This window comes from Aythya marila (genome assembly GCF_965140915.1).
Source record: "Aythya marila genome assembly, chromosome: 5".
Classification (NCBI taxonomy): Eukaryota; Metazoa; Chordata; class Aves; order Anseriformes; family Anatidae; genus Aythya; species Aythya marila.
Genome location: NC_139046.1, coordinates 11,181,508 through 11,202,690, shown reverse-complemented (window position 1 = coordinate 11,202,690; position 21,183 = coordinate 11,181,508). Strand labels below are relative to the sequence as shown.

At 38.6% G+C, this 21,183-nt stretch overlaps 2 protein-coding genes across 5 annotated transcripts in view; one reads left to right on the top strand and one right to left on the bottom strand.

Annotated features, from left to right (window-relative positions):
* Positions 1-478: 478 nt before the first annotated feature.
* On the bottom strand, positions 479-7,374 carry CINP (cyclin dependent kinase 2 interacting protein). Its single transcript, XM_082760979.1, has 5 exons — positions 7,201-7,374; positions 6,095-6,263; positions 4,797-4,923; positions 3,080-3,209; positions 479-1,609 (listed from the first exon to the last, which is right to left on the bottom strand). Exons 1-5 carry the CDS (start codon positions 7,355-7,357, stop codon positions 1,407-1,409), a joined length of 786 nt encoding a protein of 261 aa, XP_082617105.1. The 5' UTR covers positions 7,358-7,374; the 3' UTR covers positions 479-1,406.
* Positions 7,269-21,183, top strand: part of TECPR2 (tectonin beta-propeller repeat containing 2) — a 43,581-nt gene continuing 29,666 nt past the window's right edge. Inside the window, exons 1-11 of one of the 4 annotated variants that reach the window (XM_082760976.1) lie at positions 7,278-7,380; positions 7,719-7,852; positions 12,044-12,328; positions 12,467-12,595; positions 12,993-13,124; positions 14,122-14,279; positions 15,401-15,713; positions 16,188-16,320; positions 17,707-18,171; positions 18,777-19,771; positions 20,907-21,090. In XM_082760976.1, coding sequence (XP_082617102.1) covers positions 12,095-12,328; positions 12,467-12,595; positions 12,993-13,124; positions 14,122-14,279; positions 15,401-15,713; positions 16,188-16,320; positions 17,707-18,171; positions 18,777-19,771; positions 20,907-21,090 — 2,743 coding nt within the window. In that variant the 5' untranslated portion in view covers positions 7,278-7,380; positions 7,719-7,852; positions 12,044-12,094. Of the gene's footprint in view, positions 7,381-7,718; positions 7,853-12,043; positions 12,329-12,466; positions 12,596-12,992; positions 13,125-14,121; positions 14,280-15,400; positions 15,714-16,187; positions 16,321-17,706; positions 18,172-18,776; positions 19,772-20,906; positions 21,091-21,183 lie in introns of all 4 variants that reach the window. The other 3 variants (XM_082760978.1, XM_082760977.1, XM_082760975.1) reach the window with 3 other exon arrangements.

The following is a 21,183-nucleotide window of genomic DNA, read 5'->3' as shown; positions in this document are numbered from 1 at the left end:
GGTTCAATAGCACTAAGGAATGCTACAGTAATTGTGTGAAACAGAAGACTGGAATTGGAAAACAACATCTCATATAGTAGCAGGCCATATAGGCCATCACTGAGTAGGAGGAATTTGCATTATTCATCATAATTAAGTAGAAGGGCCTAACTTCACTAGACATTAGGGATTTAACTTTAAAAAATGATTGAGCAGCTGCAGAGTTTGCAAGTTGTAATACACTTTTGTGAAAAGTCCTAATTTGCAAAAAGAACCAAGCCTTTAATAACTGTTGGCAAGCATAGCAACTTTTCCATGCCACCCAGGTCTGGCATAATGGTATGCTACAGCAATTATACCTTTAGGAGTGAAAGCAAACATGGGTATTGAATTCCTTTCAGCATTTATCTTTTTCATTAACATTCTCCTAAACATGCTCCCTTACTCTCTTTTCTAAGAAAACCAAAAAGCAGCATGAAAAAGAAAAGCAAAAATTTGAGCTAACAATCTTGTTATGTAAATTGCTAACTAAAAATGCAAAAAGGACACACCTTTAAACCAAAACCATCAGAAACCTTTAAACCATCAGAAACAGTAACCCAAAGAAAAGCTCACTGAGCTCTATGACAAGAAGCAAACAATATGTCTAAGGACATAACCAAAGCAGGACTGGCTTTTATTCAACAGAGCCTTTCATGAAACATCTCTAAAAGTTGCAATGAATCAAAAAAGACAATGCCTTTTTATGTAATAGCTGTGCAGTAGCAAGTTTTACTAAATCTTCCAAATGTACTAGTTCAGGCTTGGATCACTCTTCAAGAGTAAATTACACTATAAACAAAAGCAAACCAGAATTTACACTGCTGTCTACAACAGCTTTTTAGGACCACATACCAAATAATGTGGATCTTTTTAGATCCCCTTTTAGATCCTGCCTTTTATGCTCTCTTTTCCCTTCCCCTTTTTATAAACTAAGTACAAGAGCGCTAGCCCTGTTAAGTCTCGGAAAAAAACACGTGATCAAGAAGCACTGAATTTCTATGGTGAGAGCAACAATGTAGGTAGTTTGTCAGGACTTTGGTAGTTTGTCAAGATTGTCAGGACTTTGAAAGTAGTGCAATTGTTTGTTCTAGGTGTCTATGTGCATTAATTCCCAATCCCAGACCACGAAGTAGAGCTCAACTCTCCAATTAGAGAACTTAGCCTCTATACAGCCTCCTACGTAGGCTCTGTATTGCACTTGGTAAAGCAGCCAAAACCAAATTGTCCCATGCAGAAAAGAGTACCAGCTGAGATGAATAAATACAAACAGAAAAATATTTTTAATAAGTTTTACAAAAATTCAACTTACTTGGTGAGCCTTGCAAATCTGCAATTGCAGTTTCACGTAAGCATCATTAGAAGCAAGGCAAACAACATTTGAAGTTCTAGCACTGCCTGTGTCCTGTTTCCAGCAGCATGGCTTCCAGCAGTAGTTTGCTGCTGTTGTCAATATAAGGCTGGTATAACCATGACGATAAATAGACCATCATCAGATCCTGGTCAGCAGAATGAGCAATTTCTTCTACAATTGTTTTCTTGAGTTGTAGTTCCTTCTTGTACATTTCGGAGAGCTTCAGAGAAACCTCATCTGAAATGAATAGAAAAACCAAGCACAATGACCATAACAAATCAGCAGTTCCCTAAACACTGAATTACGCCTGTACTATGTTGATCATTAAAAGAACTCTACCTTTACAAAAGCTGTTCCCCATATTTATTCATCCTGGTTTGTATAATGTTTTTATTCCTGAATATAAAATGCTAAACATTTTCCTCATTTTTCAGTTTTTGGCTATACTTTTAAACACTTGTGATTTTGATATGAATTGCATTTTAATTCTAGAATAAGCAGTCGTATTGGTTCTCAGGACCCACTGTAAAACTAGCAGTTACTACATCTTTCCTTTTAAATAACTGAAATTTGATCGTAAAATTTTGCAATGCTATCTCGGAAGACAAGCTTCACATTTTAGAGTCACTGCTGAGTGGTTCTATGATTTTATGTCCTCACTTGATGTCACTTTACCAACACGTGATCACCAATAAGTCATACCAATAGTGAAGAATAATGGTAAAACAAATCAACAGAAAAAGCCTGAAGTGCACAATGTAAAAACTAGTATTTTTACTAGTTATGTTAGTAGTATCAGTAGGGAGTTTGAAGTACTTTTATATAATTATCTCTTTAATTGTTTGACTTTCTAAAAAGTAACCTCACAAAATAATTTTTAAGAGAGACCGATCTTTGTTTCCAGCTTAGCCTGAACTACCACTATTTTCAGGAGGAATTAGTCTTTCACAAAGTAGAGAGCATCACTAAATGATTCAGTCACAATGGGTGTTTTGACAGCAGTTGTCTTTGTCATTCTTACCCTTTTGAGCTGACAGAAACTAATATGTAAGATTTCTGATAGCTTGTGGTAATGAAGTAAGAAGCAGGGCTTCACAAAGGCATGACTGTCATGACTTCACAGAGAAGTCTGCTGGTTTGCATGTAGTCAGGCTCCTCTTGAATTTTTTAGAACTGCAGCAATAGCAGTTGGGAGGCAGTACCTTTTAGTGAATGTAAAAAGGACTGATATTAGCAGTAACTGAACATTTCCTTACTTGTCTCAAGTGACACTGTGATCAGAGCTATTTCCCTTCGGCTGCCTGTGAATTAACTGAGGTGTATCTTGTTCTCTGCATTCAAGGATTCCATTTCAGTGTCATTCAGTAGCCTGCAGCTTAACACTACCAAGCTGCAAATATGTCCCTCTCTACAAAGGATGTGGCTGTTGCAGCTTGGACATTGTAAGCTGCTGACAAGCTTAGTTTTATGCTGCAATTGTTGCATGCCAGACAATGCTTGGCAATTCATACAAGCAGTCATCAGCAGTAATCCTAAACCAAGTGGTGCACTCATGTGTTTATTGATTAGTCAATTATAAAGGAGACTGATTCACACTCCCTCTCTCCAAGGGAAGACATCCAGATAAAAGGGTTTATTTTTCAGTTCTAAATTAGATGACATCAACAACACAATGCATTTATCTAAGATGATCAATATTTTACTTACAGAAGTACGGTGTGGGCCATGTGTGAAATAGGGGTGCTGGGCAATTCCCAGCTCTGTGGTGGAATGTTTCCAAGTCACAGATTCCTTTAGTAGTTGAAGAGAGCTTTTCCATTTTCAGCTGTATTTTTGTCTGAAAATGATGAATGTGTAATGCTAATGAACATCTCAGGAACATTAGACTGCTATAAACTTGAACATCTTTTTAAATACTCTTTCTGAGGAATTTACTTAGTCTTAACATTTCTAATTCTTTTTTTAACTCCAGATGGGAATCAAAGCTGGAATTTATATACAAATTTAATATAAGATACCCTAAAATTTCAAACACTCCAGATATGAATTGGTGATTCTGACTTTGCATAATTCTTTTGCTTTACCCCCAAGCAGAAATATATTAAAGCTCCCTCTCTCACTTTTTTATATCTCTTTGGATTTTTTCCTGTAAATTAGAACTGTGGAAAAACATCAGACTGTCTATGAACAAGTTTGGCACAAGCCCTACAAACACATGTTTTTTTACATTACCATGTCAATGTGACTTAAATTTGATTTCAAAAGATCAGCTGTAGGTGTGAAAAGCAGTTCAAGCTACGACTAGCAATATATCTAGGCTGATTGAACAGCTTGCTGTGAAAAACAGGTCATCCTGTCCACCGCTTTCATGTCCACCTGTCTTTGTACATTACCTAAGGGGACGGATATTTATAACAAAATTGAACTCACATTCACTATCTTTAAGTCAAGAAGCTAAGATACAGATGTTGCTGTAAATCTGTAAGCTTACCAGCTTACCAGGGTCAAAAGAAATGAAAAATAAAGTGTCTGTAGTAGCTATGCGTAATATCCCATGTAGCACAGGCTGCTTAGACTCCTGTTACTCAAGAGTAATAAAAAGCTGCATCAACACCCTTGCTCATCTGAATACAAACTATCTCAAGGGAAAAAAAGAAAAAAAAAAGGAAAACCACAAATTACTGTTGCTTTTTCCCACGGAGCAAAATCTTAGGAAAATCTAGCTGCTTTCCTGCTTATTCTAAACACTGGTCTGGTATCCTGTCTGTATAAAAAGCATACCTATTGTCTTTTTAATGGGCCTCCACAATGGCTAAAGGCTATAAAAGTCATTTTTACTAAAAAATTTACATTTTGGTATAGGGCAAAGAAATTCCTTTAATTTCCTTTCAAAATTAAAGGTGACATTAATTCCTGACAATTTATACAGAAAGAAGGTGGGTTGCATAGTAATTATCTTACTCTACTCCATAAAGAAAAAGTTCTGCACAGAAAATGCCGGTAGGCAGACTAAAAATGTAATTGCATTGTCTAATCAGAGATGGCTGCAATGGATATCACGGTAGATAAAACACTGCTGTGTGCTTTAAGTTGTTTGCTTTCTTCTAAACAAAGAGTATATTCAGGATGAGAAAGAAGACACCAGGTGCAGTTTTAGAATGGACTTTTGTATTACTTTTCAGATCTCATTACAAACCACATTATAAGGGAGGAGTAGAATTATAAGCAGAAGGCAGATGTAAAAACTTTATCAAGCAAATAAATGGAGTCCACTGGAATTATAATCACTCAGGTCTGAAGCCAAAGAATTATGAATAAAAATCCCAATTTTTCTGTTTACAACAAATATATGAGGTCATTTTCTTATGTCATATTTGAAAAGACTTGGAACTGATTCATACAAAGACTGAAAAAATAGTATTACCATATGCTTTAAGGTCTCTAGTAGCTCTGCACAGCATTTGTCCAATTCTTCATTGTATTTTGGAGCTGGCTTTTCAGATTCCATACCACTGTTATCGCATGCTATCTCCAGTTTGTTATCTTGAAATCTAAATAGAAACATAAGGCAGGGTGAGCAACTTCACACAGGTGTACTCAAGATGGGTAGATTTAAAATCCATGTGGTCTGATGACACAAAATTTCTCACAGGCTGTTCATGAGAATTCCAACGTAAAATAGTAAATGACACAGCTGGCCATGTGAGCAATTGAGGCTGGTATCACAACCTTCAGAGGAACATAGAATTATTCTACTTTACAGCATGTGCTCAAAAAAACAGTTGCAAATATTAAGATAACACCTCTTCCCACTGTACATTGCCCCTGTGTTGGAAGTTATCCATCCTCTCATAATGGACAAGGAGGAATGCTTGTCAAGGCTTCGGCTAGTCACTTTCAAAGTCACTTTCACTCACAGTTTAAGTTAAGACATTTAACATGAACCAGGAGCAGCTAGTTTGCAGGTACATATCTTGTACGGTCTTGCTGACCTTCCTCACAGAAGCTGTAAACTTTGACAGAGATGGAGCTTCTAGAAAGAGAAAGCAACATCTGACACCATTTCAGCAAAATACTTTTGAGATTGTCTGTCAGAACCCTGTCAAATGATCCCTGTTCAACTGTCAGGACTCTTCAGAAGCTTCTTCTCAAAATCCTGTTTGTTATGGGTTTGTCTTCACTGCATGAAGACAGAGCTCTACTAAAGTTACTGTGTTTTGTTTTTTATTATTATTAGTTTTAAATCGCCACTGTTATAACTTTTTTTTTGACCTATATAAATCACTGATTCTTCCTTAAATTCTGCTGAACTCTTGCTTCAATGATATTTGGTAATATTGGCATCAGTGTAAATATACAAGAGAGCTCTCTTACATCTCTCTTGCATCTTTCAGCGTGGGCATCAATTTGTACATTACGTAAATATTTTAAATAGCCCTCATGCTTGACTATGTATAATAAATATTTTCTATTTCTTGCAAATACCACTACATTGTGAGATTATTTTAATCTTTATGAAACATGTATACCTTATTTGAATGTAAACAGTTTATGTAACCAAAAAGTGCAACGGCTTAGTTTGATCTAAGAGCCAGCTAATCCACTCTGACTTGTTCTTTCCCCAGTCTACAAAAAATCTTTCTTCTGAAGAAAACAGATTAGTTTCTCAATGAAGGCAATCCTTACGCTGACTTTACTTGTCTATGGTATTAGCATACTTACTGCTCACTGATCTTCATGTTGACTATTTTGTTTGCAGTAGTAAATCCATTATCATTCAGTCTCTCCCATTTCATCATTAAATTGTGCCAGTCTGCTGCATTATCTTTAATTTTCCTTGCACTGACAGATAAAACAGGTCTTCTTGGGGTATTGTCAGCAGGACTCTTTGCTGCATGAGGAGAAAAAAAAGATTCAAGCCATTTAAAACATACAGAAACAAATCTGTGTGCTGCCCTGCAGGTGCATGTATAAATGTTTTCCTTGCTTTACTGCTGAATATAGATTAAAGTAAAATAGAATTTATTATAGATTGAACTATAGCAATCAGAAGTTCAATGATGAAATCTAATTCCTTACCTACCAGTTCTGCTACAAGATAATCATACTATTAAAAAAAGTAACCCTGTTCTGAGATGTGATGTTGTAACACGGACAGTAATGGTTTTGTAGTACTGATTGCTGTAGTGGTCATATGTCAACATGTTATAAGCTTATTTTCTTAAGCATGTTGACTCAAGGTATTACAAAAAATAGTCACGGTAACGATGACTACGTGCATGCAAGGTTCCTGCCATGAACATGTGAATTAATTCGGTACACCTATATATGATCTATAAGTGTCAGGGAGAAATTCTGGTCCCACCGAAGACAGCGGGTGCTTTATCACAGACCACAAAGCCCAGATTTTGAGATGTACACACCAGTAGTTGATGCAGCTGTGTCTAGATTTGAGATGTACCACACAGCTACTCTGCTCACGAGCATCAACCCCCCTGCCCCACACAGTGTGGGGACTGCACACCCAGCTCTTGGTACTGTGTGTACAGGACCATTTGAAGGCTGCCCCACACATTAAGCCCCCCCCCACGCCAAGACACTGCTGTCACCCGCTTCTCCCAGCGACACAACCGAGGCACCCTCCTCAACCCCCCATCCCCGACCGAAAACAACACGCCAGCGAGCCGGGAGACAAGACACAGACATTTTATTCCCCTATATCAGGAAGCACCAGACCCTCACCACCCCTCGGTGCCCTGCAGCCTCTCGGAGGGGCTGAGGCGAGCACCCCCCCCCTCAGGGGCCGGGGCCATGGCGGCGGCACTCACCGGCCATGGCGGCGCCCCGCGGAAGTGCGCTCACGTCCGGCCCCGCCCAGCCCCGGCCCCGCCGAGCGCCGCAGGCAGCCGGGGGCCGCCGCCGCCGGTGCCTCGGGGCCTGGGCAGCGCCGCGGCTCCCTCCCCGCTCCCCGCCCCGAGCAGCCATGGCCGCCCCCGGCTCCTGACGAGGTGAGCGGGGCCGGCAGGGCGGCGGTGGGCGCCCGAGGGGCTGCGGAGAGGGGGTGCGGGCCTGGGGGGGGGGGGGGCACGGCGGGGGAAGGTGGCTCGCTGTGCGGGGAGGTTTGGGGAGGGAAGATTTGGGGAAGGAGGATTTGGGGAGAGAAGATTTGGGGAAGGAAGATGTTCTTTTAGGGGTGTCCCGGCTCGGCAGAGTGAAGCCCATCGCCCCGTGCCCCTTCGCCACCTGTGTGTGCGGGGCACCCGCGCCCTCCTTTCGGTCTCTGCCGCCCAGCGCTGATTTTTTTTTTTTTTTTAATTATTTTTTTCTCCCTCTTTTCTTTCCAAAGAGCCTCTCCCGAGCCAAACCGCGGCGTTTCGCGGTGGTGTGGAGCTGTGTGTGTGCTGCCAGCCCGCCGCTGGGACAGCGGGGAGCCGAGCTCTGCCCGCCGCCGGGGGGTGGTTCCCCTCTGCCCTCGGCCAGGTGATGGCTTTGTGCGCCCCTCGGCTTGGCTGTGGCTTTCTTTTTTTGGCAAAAAACTTTGGAGATGTGGCAGGCAGGTGGCCTGGCCCTCGGGCTGAGAACGGGAGGAGTGTCTGAAAATAACACTTGTAGCTGATGGGATCTAGCTGTGATCAGACCGCTGTGTTTAGCAGCAGTCATGTCTATGAATTTGTCTGTGGCTTGAAAAGCTTAAATTTGTGTTTTTGTGGATTTTTTTTTTTTTTATCAAAGAATAAAAAAAATATCAGAACAGATGTCCCTTCTGTACAGACAGGGTGCTTGGGCTCAGAGAAATGCGGTGACAGCTTTAGCCCCCTGTACTGAACGTATGGCATATCCTGCGGCTGACTCCTTACCACCACGTATCTGTTTAACCATGGGATTATCTCTGACATTAGCTGTCTCTGTAAGGCAGCCCTGAGCCTTATTCCCACTTCTGAGACCAGAAAAAAAGGAAAAACAACTCTTGTTTTTCAAAATACTGCATTTAACGCAGTGTTTAATTGCGTGTGGTCTCTGTGAGTTGAGAAGGAAGGGCTTTGTTTCTTCTGGTCATAGTTTTTTCCATGGGTAGCATATGGTATTTTTCTCTACTGTATATCTGCTGTGGGCTAGCTGCTTAGCACAATCTGATTTGTTCTAAATGGCTCTTACGCAGCTCAGATAACTGCTGCTGACCCGGGGAACGTGTGGGTCCCTTCCGACATCTGGCTGTGAAAATAGTTTTGCCTCTAATAACAAAATGAGAAAAACTGATAAAATATAATCTAATGCTATCAACAAATAGAAGCTGTATGTGATGTATAACTAAAGATGTTGGAGGTTTTAGGCTCAATCAGCGGAGAATCATTGCATTTGCACGGTGTTTGAATGTATAGGGCTACATTGCAATTCCCTAGTCCTTTATGCATTTGTTTGGTGCAGATAAAATTACTTAATTAGAAGTATTTTTAGTAAAGTGATGATTTGAGCTTTCAGTTATGTTTTCATACAAGCAGTGCAAGTGTTTTGTTAGTCTGTAAACTACTCAAGATGAAACTAATTTGTATGATTACAAGAAATTACAGTTCATTAATACAATTTTTGATTGTGTGGGGTGAATGGGTTATAGAGAACAGAAATAAATTTTGCTTTTTACAACTTTCTCCTCAGAGAGTTACAGAATGGCTTGGGTTGGAAGGGACCTTGAGCATCACCGAGTTCCAACCCCTGCCATGGGCAGGGACACCTCCCACCAGCCCAGGTTGCCCAAAGCCCCATCCAGCCTGGCCTTGAGCAGCTCCAGGGATGGGGCAGCCACAGCTTCTCTGGGCAGCCTGTGCCAGGGCCTCACTATCCTCATGGCAAAGAATTTCCTCCTAACATCTAATCTAAATCTCCTCTCTTTTAGTTTAAAACTGTTTCCTCTTGTCCTATCACTATCTGCCCATGTAAAAAGTTGCTCTCCAACTTTTTTATAAGTCCCCTTTAAGTATTGAGAAGCTGCACCGAGGTCTTCCCAGAGCCTTCTCTTCTCCATGCTGAACAGCCCCAGCTCTCTTTGGATGGCATCCCTCCTGCTGTTTTGGCTGCACCACTCAGCTTGGGGTCATCTGCAAAGTTACTCGATCCCACTGATGAAGATGGAAATAATACATAGAAATCTTATGAGTAAGAACCCTAACCTGACAGCATTTTTTAAATTTAATTTAGTATGTGACAAAAAATAATTCCTTCCCATTTTTCCTATGGGGGAGGAGAATATCATCAAACTCTCCCCCATTTTCTCTTCTTCAATTAAGCACAGACTTGCAAAAAATGTGTCAAGTTGCCATTAGAGTTTGTAGAAGAAAGAAGAGTACCCTTTTTCTGGATAATAGAAGTTTCTGTAGTTCCATAGCTTGTAATGAATTACTTTGGATTAACAGTTGTAATGGAGCTGTGAGGATAATGGAAGGATAATGAGAGGGAATGAATTTTGAGGACTGCGAGGCCCTTTGACAGCTGGGGAATGTGCAATGGTTTCGCAGCTACAGGAGCATCTTAGGATGATGACAGATGTGAATTGTGGGAGTGACAAAGGGGAATTAAAAAGTGAAATATGTGAAATTCATGAGGCAGTAGCTAGGGAGTGGAAGAAGTTTAGTTTAGACAGAGGAAGATTTGTACGTGTGAGACTTGGGACAAAGACCGGATTTTAGTGTTTAAAAAAAAAAAAAAAAAGATGACCAGCAGCCAGTAAAATTGCTAAACTGGCAAAGCAGCATTAGAGCAACAAACGAGACTCTAGCAGTGGGTTCTCTACTTATTTGACTACGTAGATGGAAGGTAGTAAACACAAAAGGAAAGAACAGGAGTCCTAAAATAGGAAAGAGATGTGTGAAAATGTTGTAGAAGAATGATGGTGCACTTAGGGTATTTGTTACCTTAGCAAACAACTCTGTAAAAACCTTTTCTTTCAGAAATAGTTTGGACACATTGATATTTTATGAAGTAGGCATCCTGATAGGTAGTAAACACTGCTGGGGAGTGGAATCATTTTCTATTTTCTTAATCACCATTAAGAACAGCTGATAATTGCTGTTAGCTTGTTCACTGCCTCTTTTTGTAACAGAGCAAATATGGGCCCTGGAACCAAACTTGATTCCTGCTGTCTTGTCTGATGTGGGCTAGAAAGGGTAATGTCCCACAAGTAATCCCTTTGGATTTAATGAAATTGTTTGGTGACAGCAAGCGCTGGGGGGCCCGAAGCCAGCATGCTGAATCCTCTTGCACAATTCAGTGGCACAGTTTGAAAATTGAGACATCGGAGCTTTTCCTGGTAATGGAGGTACTAAACTAGTGCAGCTGTATTATTTTTGATTTAGTTGAGTTACGCTGTAAGCAATGTGTGAAGCTGCAAAACAAATACCATTTTTATCCTAGAGAAATACAAGCATAATAGGACACAGCCCGCAGTTTGCAGTGGGAATATTTTTCAGAATAATTTTCAGCGTTTAGAGGTGTTTCCAACTTCAAGTGGCATATTTCTGTTTCTTGTTTCTCTAAGGTAGTTATAGCTGCTGAAGCTAAAGAAAATCTTCAACGTTTACTTCCTTGAACAAGCATAGAAAGCTTTCTTTCCAGAAATCCAGATTCTTGTCTTGGAAATTTGCATCTATTTTGGGGAGATTCGAAACTGTTTCATTAATCGGGTTTGCTCACAGCAAAATACAATTAAGAAGTGGAGATTTCCTTCCTTTCCCATTTTCTAAAATCATTCACGAAGAGAATAGGTACTGCTACAAAACGGACATGTCAAGGCTGTCACTCCATGATAAGAAAACCTGCTGTTTTTATTCTTTTTAACTAATTTAAACAAAATTTTCCCATATGTGTGCATGCAGTGACATTCATCAGCATGAAGTTATTCGCTTACCCATAAAGGGAAACACAGGCATCACAGGCATATGGTACTTTTTTTTTTTTTTTTTTTTTTTTTTCTGTTTCTTTTACTGTTCACCCCTTATCTTTTTAAATTCCATTGCTATGTGGATACCTTCACGTACTGGCCAGATTGGGAATTCTTTCATGTTTGTGTTGCCCTTTTCTTCCCATGCTATTTTTATTTGTTGGTCATTATTTGATTATATAGTAGATACAGACCTAACTGAATTGCTTCTCGATCATGTTTTTCTTGAGGCTGGGGGGCAAAAAGGTTGGGGAGTTGAGCATAAATACCAGCTTGACACTTAGATCTTATCGTGCTTTCATACACAGTGAGCATCCCACGCTCTTAGCTCTGGAAAGGTTGAGGCTGGAGTCTTCAGATGGGTGAGGAAATAGTCTGTGGATCGTTCAGTGTCAGGCAGAGCCCATACGGTTCTTTCACTACCCAAATATGTTCAAGTACAGTATTTCTTCTCAACTTCAGTGAGGTCATAGCTGCAAGAAAAAAAAGCTTATCCCAAATTCAGTGGTTAACATATATCCTTAGATGAGAACTGAACTGAAAAAAACAAGTTTATTCTAAACAGCAAGGTTCTTCTTAAACTCTACCAGGGGATGTAAGTTGTTCTGCCCTTTTTTTTTTTCTTTATGCAAAACAAAAGCTGACAATTTCTGCATTCCTACTTGCTAAACAATGACTTAGTTAACTGTTCTTCCTTTCTTCAAGAAGTTAATGGGCTGTCTTTTGGTTTTGTCTTTCAGATTTTCGTATGTTGTGAAGTACACGCATTTATTTCTGCCTTAAAATTACTGATGCCAATGCTTGCTATGGCATCTGTGGCTTCACCGGTTATATTTAAGGAGTTTTGTCCCTTATATTATCTACTCAATGCCATTCCAACAAAGGTCCAAAAAGGCTTTCGCTCTATTGTGGTATACCTCACAGCACTTGATACCAATGGAGACTACATTGCAGTGGGGAGCAGCATTGGGATGCTTTATCTCTACTGCAGACATTTAAACCAGATGAAAAAATACAATTTTGAGGTAAAAGTGGACTTTTAACATTGTCACTTCTAATGAAGCTTTGGTCTGTGCTGAGTTGCTCAGAATTGGGTGACTGTTTGCAACTCTATTTTGTCTCTCGATAACTTTGCAAATTTTCTCTGTGGTTTGTTCCAACAGGGGAAATGTGAATCTATTACTTTTGTAAAGCTGTTGAGTTGTTTTGATGATCTAGTTGCTGTTGGTACAGCCTCAGGTCGGGTTGCAGTTTTTCAGCTTGTGTCATCATTGCCTGGAAGAAACAAACAGGTAAAGCTTTGTATTTCGTCTACACTTCTGTGAGGTTTATTACGGTGATTCCTAGTAGAATGTTAAGGGAGTTCTTTGTGATAGTGAAAATGAGAGAATTTTGCCTGATGAAGTATCTGCGAATATGTTTCGGGGTTCATATGTTAAGCTTATAAAAGCAATAATCTTAAAACGTTTTTATCATTTACAAAATGTATATAATCAAAATTCTTCCAAGGAATTCGTCATTTGTAATAACTGGTTGAGCTACTTGGTGGTTGGTGTTGCTGTTTTTTAAACAAAAATTAGGACGGCCAGCATTTTTTGCTTGATCTCTGATCTATCAGTCCAAGTCACTGAATAGGCTTTGTGTCTGTTTTTCCTTCCCTGCATTCATTCATTTGGTATTGTTTCACAGCTTCGGAGATTTGATGTTGCTGGTATCCACAAAAGTAGCATTACAGCTTTAGCTTGGAGTCCCAATGGAATGAAACTGTTTTCTGGAGATGACAAAGGAAAGATTGTTTACTCTGCTCTAGACCTAGACCAGGTAAATGTTTATTTTAAATATCTTAATTCCAATTCACAGTTTTCTGAAAAAAAAAATGCTTCTGTGTTTAAATAATTATCAGTTAGTTAATTGCTTAGTATCATATAACAAATTGGATTAATTAATTGTTTTACTGGTGTGCCTACATGTAGGTAGGTGTGCGTATACCCAGTAAATTGACCATTGGAAATCCTTCACATCAGCTTTAAAAAAAAAAAAAAAAGATTCTTCCAATTTTATCAAATTTCTTTTTGAAGTAACTGTACACATCTTTCTTCAGTTTTCAGCTAGTATTTTCCCCTTGTTAATTTGGAAGGCGTGTACTCACATGATGTAAGTTTGCTGATTTGCTGATTCAATACAGTTGAAGTACTTTTTTCTGAATTGTTCATCATCTCAGTGTAGAGTGTAGAATGAAAATATGATTGGGTTCTACTGGGTGGCTTTAGCATGTTACCAGTAAATGGAATTTTTCTAATGGGTGGTGAATTAATTCAGACCTGGAACGTCAACAAAAGAAGTAGTAATTTGTTTTTATGTCAGTGAGGAAGAGATTTTAAACAACAGTCATCCTGATTTATGTGATTGTTGGATGGTGCATGGCTGATTTGACAGAAGGGTGTAATGTCACCAAATGTAAAAATTGTCTCAGCATGCTATAGTAGGGGAAAAGAAGGAAGAAAATATGCAGTTTCGGGTTTCTGTTAAGTTCAAGTGAAACACGCTAGCTAAATTCCCAGAGAAATCGTATTTCATAGTGTGCAACAGTCTAACTCCCCCTTGAATACATAAAGAAATTTCACATTCAGTAAGTGAACTTCACAGAACAGTAGTTGTTTTGAACAGCTTTTTTATAGCTTGCTTGCTTGTTTGTTTTTGCCTTCTTGGGCATATTGATTTCTTCAAAGTGTTAGTTTAAAGTGTCATATATTTTTAGAAAAAAACCACTCTTGTTAATTGTTCACCACTCTTGTTAATTTCATGTATCTTTTTAAAGGGTATTTGCAACTCCAGCCTTGTGTTGGAAGAGCCATCTTCAATCGTCCAGTTGGATTACAACCAGAAAGTGCTGCTTGTCTCGACTTTACAACGAACTGTACTTTTCTACACAGAAGAGAAATCTGTCAAGCAAGTTGGAACACAGCCCAGAAAAAAGTAACCCTCATAACATCTTGATGCAGGCACATCAGTTAATTCTAGCTTTTCAGAGCGGATTACAGAAAGGGTGATCTAAGCAGTGAAATTAATACAACACAGCAGTCCACTCATAAAAAGTGTAGTTACAGCAGCCGTGTATGCTCAAACATGAAATGACAATTCTACTTATTTAAAAAGTATGTAGTTGCAAATATGTTACAATCATATTTGCAGGGCACTATTATGCAAAAATATTTAAGGTGTTTTCTGTTTGTTTAAACTGGAAGCACTGCTATACTTCATCTGCGGTCCCTTGCTGTTTACTGTGACTTGGTGTGAGTGAGCATTGTAAGCTGGTCCTTCTCATGGGTGAAGTATTACTTAATGTAGTCAGCATCTTAATTATTTTTAAACACCAAAGTGAATTGAAAGAGAAGGTGTATAGTAAGCACTTAAAGTTGACTTGAAGGCTAGGAACTTGTATGACCTTGTGGCATCATTTATTGTGTAATTGCTCTGAGATATGCAGGAAGAGAGCACTCTGTCTTAGAACAGCATGGCTGACTATATCTGGAAGCGTTGGAAATTGACCCTTGAAAGAAGGTTTATGATGTGTATTTCAGGCATGTGAACAGTAAAGGAACACCAATGACCCCCCTTACCTATAAACAAGGGGTTTTCTTGGGTGATAGTAACAGGGCTTTTATGCACGAGGTACAAAGATTTTAACATCTGAGATTGAGATCTGCTCCTTGTAAATAGAGGTTATCAATTTCTTAATATTATTTAGTAGTTTTCTGCTTGTTTTTATCAGTTCTCAGAGAAGAATAACTGAATGGTAGAATCTTACTAAGATGGACAAAGTTGTGTTATAGCTGTGAGCCGTGTTAGGAGGAAGCATTTAACTTGTTTAATAGGTGTGATGTCTGACTCCTGAAGCTGAGGGAAAGCTCTTGTTACCTGGAAGCAGTGTTCTTGCTGTACTGAAACCAAATTTGTATTTCAGATGTTTGACTGAATACTTTAATTGAACAAAATTTTTAATTTTGACAACCTGCAGTTTTAAATTTGTGACATTAGTTTTAAAATCTAAGTTGTGTGTATAGCTTCTTTAATACATTCTTGTTTTTGCATTTTAGCAGTGGCAAATTTGGAGCGTGTTTTATACCTGGTCTGTGTAAACAGACTGATTTGACGCTATTTGCTGCCAGACCTGGACTTCGCCTCTGGAAGTCTGATGTTCATGGAACTGTTCAGGCCACATTCATATTGAAAGATGTATTTGCTGGAGGAATAAACACTTTTGAATTGTATCCGCGTTTGGAAACATCCAGCAGAGGAAGTTATAGTTCCCCAGAAAAACACCTCGGGCTTGTTTCATGCTTTTTCCGAGAAGGATGGGTGCTGACCTGGAATGAATACAGCATCTACTTATTAGACACTGTGAACCAGGTAGGCACTTTTTGGTGCATGTTCTGTTTCTTACCTGTTCTTGTTCATGCTGTGTTGTGAGACTTTGAGTTATCCAATACACTTCTGTGATATAAACTCATATTTAAATCTAAAAAAGAAGACTCTTCCTTTTTTTTTTTTCTTTTTAAAAAAGCAAGTACTAAAAAATGAGTACTGTGGTTCTTTTCTGCCACCAAATTTTAAATTGTTTAAGTAATTGATTACTGCTAGTTCAGACAGGAAATGCATAGACCCATGACATTTCACAGAATAGAAATTAGTATAAAAATTGAGCTACATCAGGACTGAGGTACTTGCCTGTTTTGCTGTTTTCTTTCTTTTTGATAGCATCCTTGTTCTGTAAGTATGTCAATTAAATTCCAGTGAAAAATTTACAATTGTTAAGAGCCTAATCTTGTCCAACCATCAGATTAATCTGATGCTAATTATCTTTCTTTGTTGATTTTTTTATAGGCTTTGATTGGTGGCTTGGAAGGATATGGTGATATTGTGTCTGTGTCCTGCACGAACAATGAGATTTTTCTCTTAAAAGGAGATAGAGACATAATAAGAATTTCAAGTAGACCAGAAGGATTGTCATCAATAGGTTTGTACAGATTAGCAAACTTTAGTATGTGCCTCATGGAATGTGCTGTCTATTGTAACTTTGTGGGGTTTGTTTGTTTGGCTTTTGATACTGAAAAAAGCCCACCTTCTAGGTTACTGCAAAAACCTACCATCTTCTGTGGAATTACTTATGTTTCTGCAAATTACATTTAGAGATGTGATTTTTACCTGGTCATCTGAGATTTTGTTTTGGCTGCAGCAAGAATGGGGACATTAAGGAATTATAGTTCAATTTTTTTGAGAATTGATTGATGTTATCCTAGCCAGGCATCTCTAATCTGTGCATTTTAGGCCTTATTTAGGCCAATGTTAGTGAAACAGTCTGCATTCGTGATCATGGTTATCTATGTATTGGCCAATTTCAGTTGTTTGTGTTGGAGATAGCTGAGTGTGTTGGTTTCTGAGTATGTATGATACCTTATTCCTGAGTCTCTATGATACATTTCAGGTATGTTGATACCTGTGTATCTATGATGTCACCTGTCACCACTCATATTCCAGAGGAAATCTCAGCTTTCCTAGCAATGAATAAGAAGGAACTTGCAAAACACCCAAAGAACATTCACTACATTTCCAAAAATAATATGAGGGCTTATTTTTATATTTGTTGCCATCTGAGTTCAGCATCTGTGTCGCTAGAACTCTAAAATGGATTAGTAATACCTCCTTTAATGATGATGCTGACTGATTTCTCCTCATACAATATTGTAAACACCATTACCCAGCATATTACAGTCACAGAAGGGCTATTTATGCACTTTAAAAATTCCATCTTAGTTCTGTATAACAAAATGCTAGCAAAAACTATGAAGTTTCAGTGAGTGCTAGAGGACTTAATCTATTTTATCTTTGCACTTAGCAAAAGCTTTCATCATTCAAACAGTTCTTTACTCACAAACTTTTAGAAGGTATTTACTATTTTATTCTTAACTTCCAAGTATAGTTTGAAAGGCGTCTTCTTGAAATGCATTTTCCTCTAATTGCCATGGTGGTTTATTTGGTCTTTTTGTGTGTGTGCATGCGTGCAGGATACTGAATGTTAGAAGAAATTGGATACATGCAATGTGGTACTTCAGTATGTAACACTGCTGGGTCTTTCCAGCTAAAGACCTGCCTTTGTATTTATGTACACAGAATGGTACAGAATTTTACTATTAGAGGCTTGATACAGGCTTTGGGGAATTGATTTTTCTAAACTGATTTTATGTAAATTTACTTGCATGAAATTGTATATATATGTATATGAAATGTGCATTTAGAGTATTTTCTGTAGGATAAAGTTTCTTTTCTTTGAACCCTCTCCAAGAACTATGCTGTTACTCACTTGACACCTTAGTATTTATACTTTTATTTTTCTTTTGGTCAGTTTCAGATGTGAATTCAAAAGTGCTGAATCCTTTAACAGATACGAGTCCTAATTTGCTGACCCCGTTATCGGTAGTTGCATCTGTATCATCTAGCCCTTCAGTGGAAACAGATAAAAAAATGGTTACTTCCCCTTCAGGTATTGGTGATAAAAATGATTCTCATTCTTTAGCGAAAGATAATCTGGAAACTCCAACGCTATCGGAAAAAAGCTTTGATAGAGTGGGAGACTTGAGCAATGAAACAAGAAAAAGGGGCTGCTCTGTAGCAAGCGAGTCAAGAAGCAGGAGCAGCTCAATAAACTCTGTGGACAGTGGCTCTAGTTTTATGATATGTGCAGACTCAGAAGCTCAGAGGGAGTGTCATCTTTCTTCACAACGGTTCAGCACTATCAGCTCTGAAGATTTTGATCAAGAGCTCATTGTAAAGCCCATAAAAGTGAAAAAGAAAAAGAAGAAGAAACAAGGTAAGCCAAAAGAACTTTGCCTGCCATTTATTAGAATGTGTCACATTTGATAGTTTCACACTAAATGTGTTTGATGTGCTTTGTTTATGCTGTCACGTGGAATCCAAAACTCTGACCTATTTGGAGTGGGCCTTTTATATTTAAGATGAAACCCTGTTTTGAAAGCAATAAATTGATTACATCTTTCTTTTTAGATTATTTCTTTTATTCCTTTAAACTTTGTGTAAATATGCTTAATGTTCTAAATGAAGTACGGGTTAATGGTAATACACCATTGTGTTCTCTGTTTACAGGTTTATGTTGGAATTGTGTAATATCTATTCATCCTAGTTAAAGTATTTGATGGTGTCATGTTTTTTACTTTATTAAAATAGCGTGTGTGTACCTAGTTATTTGAAATGCTTATCTTTTTTTGTTGTTATACTCTTGAAATGTTTTGCTGTTAAGACTTGTTTGGTTTTATGAGCGTCACTTAGTGTTGAAGTGGAAAAAATCAGTTTGTCAAAACATAGGTTTAACTCTGTACCTATCCCAATGATAAAAATATTTAATGGCTCTTATTAATATGCTCCCTTCCCCCTCCTTTTTGTTTTTAATGAGAACAGAAAGCGGGACCAAAAGAAACCATGGCTCTCTGGAAGGAACGCCATGTTACGAGCGTCAGCTTTCTGGTGACAGTCCACATTCACTGACTGCAGATTCATTTTCCATGACATCTAGCCTAATGAGTGGCAGCATCGATCATTTGAGTACTGGGTCTCCAGATCAGGAAAGCATGTTCAGTGTGGAGTCCCATACAATCTTGCATGAAGTTAATGGCTCAGAAACCTTCAGCGTCCTGCAGTCTCCTGAGTCTGCAACTGAGCTAATTCATGAAGAAAATGGAGATACAGTTAATGTGCAGAAACTTCCAAATAGTGACAGTGGCATGGGTACATCAACGGTTATAGATACACTGACATCTGTCTCCCCTCTAATTGTCACAGAAGACTTGACAAACAATGTTGATACTGAAAATAATGATAGTGTGCTTTCTGCAAGCAATGAATGCTGTCTTGGAAAGCCGAGCCAAGAAGATCAGGATTTTAGTACATTGTGTAAAATAGATGAAAATTTAGATAAAATGAATCTGCAGGATACTGAAAAGCCTTTTGAAGAACCAGACCTTACAGACCAAATGATTTTGGAATCTAACAGTGTACTTGGTGTTCAGACATCACTGCCACCAAAGGAAAATGATGAAATTGGTAGTGAAGACCAACAGCAGCATTCTCTAATACACAGTGTTCTGTCAGATCCTTCTGTTCTCCACTTTGACATCTCTAAAGATACTGATTCAGAGAACACTTCACTTTGTGGATGGAATTTTGAAAGTGCAATCAAAGCTAAATCTAATAGTAGCACTAGTGAATGGGTAACAAACACTCATGAAAGTAAGACAGAGAAATCTGCCTCAAGTGATGAAGAGGAGGATATTTATGGACATGGATTACCGTATTCGTCCTCAGAGACTAGCATGCCTGAAGTTGGTGCTGAGCCTGGTTCCCAGGATGTGTCCAGGATAAGCCTAGATGAAATGGTGCTGTTAAAATCTGATCAGGTATATGTTTCCAATTTAGTTGAAATATTTAAAAACTCATCATTTTAAAAGAAACGTGTGTAACTACTATCTCTTACTTAAGGAAGCAATTTTCTTCTCACTTAACAAGTAAAACATAAAGCAAAAGCAGCAATGTGTTTTAACTATTATGAAATGTGATATATCAGACTTCAGAATGGTTGATGTGTCCTTACAAGGTAAGGACACTGTACTGGCTGTAAGGCCTATTCAGCATTAACATTATTATGATTTCTGATTTGACAGAAATGTTGTCATAAACTCATTCATTAAAGAGTAAAAAGTAAAACCAAGCGGTGCTCAAAGGCTGTTCCTTGTTTGGGTCTCCAGTAGCCCGAATCCTGCGTGATAATGGTCCCAACTTCCACTGATTTCTCTAGGAATTAATGCTGGTTGTCTCACATGGAGGGTCTCTGGTTAAGGTGTTTTACCTGTAAATGCTCAGAATGAGGATTAGTCTTGCTTTGTGTTTTAGACAGCAATTAGTGCTATTTTAAATATTGGTGTTTTTCCCTTTTCCTGTTACCCTTCTTTTCTTTGTTGTTGTTTTGTAGTGTAAAAGTTGCCAGAAATGGGAATTTTTATATAGTATTTATTTTCTGTAGTCCAAGATTAACTATAAAATCTGCAAAATTGACAGAAAACACTGTGAGTTTTAGCAGAGGTCTTGAAAATGAAATATAGTTGTTTTAATATATGTGTACATATTGTTTATTTGTGTTTTTTTGTTTGTTTGTTTGTTTTATGAATCTGTTACAGCCATGTGTTAAGATCAACAAATATTTGTTGAGAAAGGTTGGGCTGCAGTTGTTAGTAAATAGGACTCTATCAACTCAAAACTCCAAGTGTAAAAGACTTCTAGTTTTGAGTTGTTGTTATATTCTCAGATTCTGGAATGTTTTTAAAAGCTCTATAGGTACTTTCATTATAGGTCATGTATGCACTGCTTGGGTACCCCTAATACAAGCTATCAAAATTCAAGATAAACCAAATTCCCATAATATTTGACTCCTGAACCATACAGACAGAACTGAGTGCTGAGAGCAAAATGCTTATGTAGCCATTTTCTTGTGCAGTTTGAAGACACCTGCCGCTGTTCTGACTCTACAATTTTTAGTTTGCAGAGAGCTGGATGGGATACTCTGGCCCTGGCTATGGCATTTTGAGCCTGGCTGTCTCAGAAAAGTATATTTGGTGCCTGGACTACAGAGGCAGCCTGTACTGCAGCGCTCTCCCGTCCGCTGGACTGCGGTGGCAGAAGTTTGAGGATGGTGTCCAGCAGGTGGCAGTTTCCCCCTCAGGTTGGTAGGCTTCTATTTCACTGTAACCTCATAAATACAAAACTTCCATAGACTTGGGGATTCTCTTTGCTTTTTTATTTTTTAATATTCACT

What these genes read in the sequence shown, in the direction of transcription:
- CINP (XM_082760979.1), bottom strand. Translation starts at nt 7,357, where the DNA reads ATGGCTGCTCGGGGCGGGGAGCGGGGAGGGAGCCGCGGCGCTGCCCAG. An exon ending in TAGAGACCTTAAAGCATATG is followed by an intron (nt 3,210 to 4,796) that starts GTAATACTATTT and finishes CATCATTTTCAG; the next exon opens with ACAAAAATACAGCTGAAAAT. An exon ending in ATGGCCCACACCGTACTTCT is followed by an intron (nt 1,610 to 3,079) that starts GTAAGTAAAATA and finishes TATTCATTTCAG; the next exon opens with ATGAGGTTTCTCTGAAGCTC.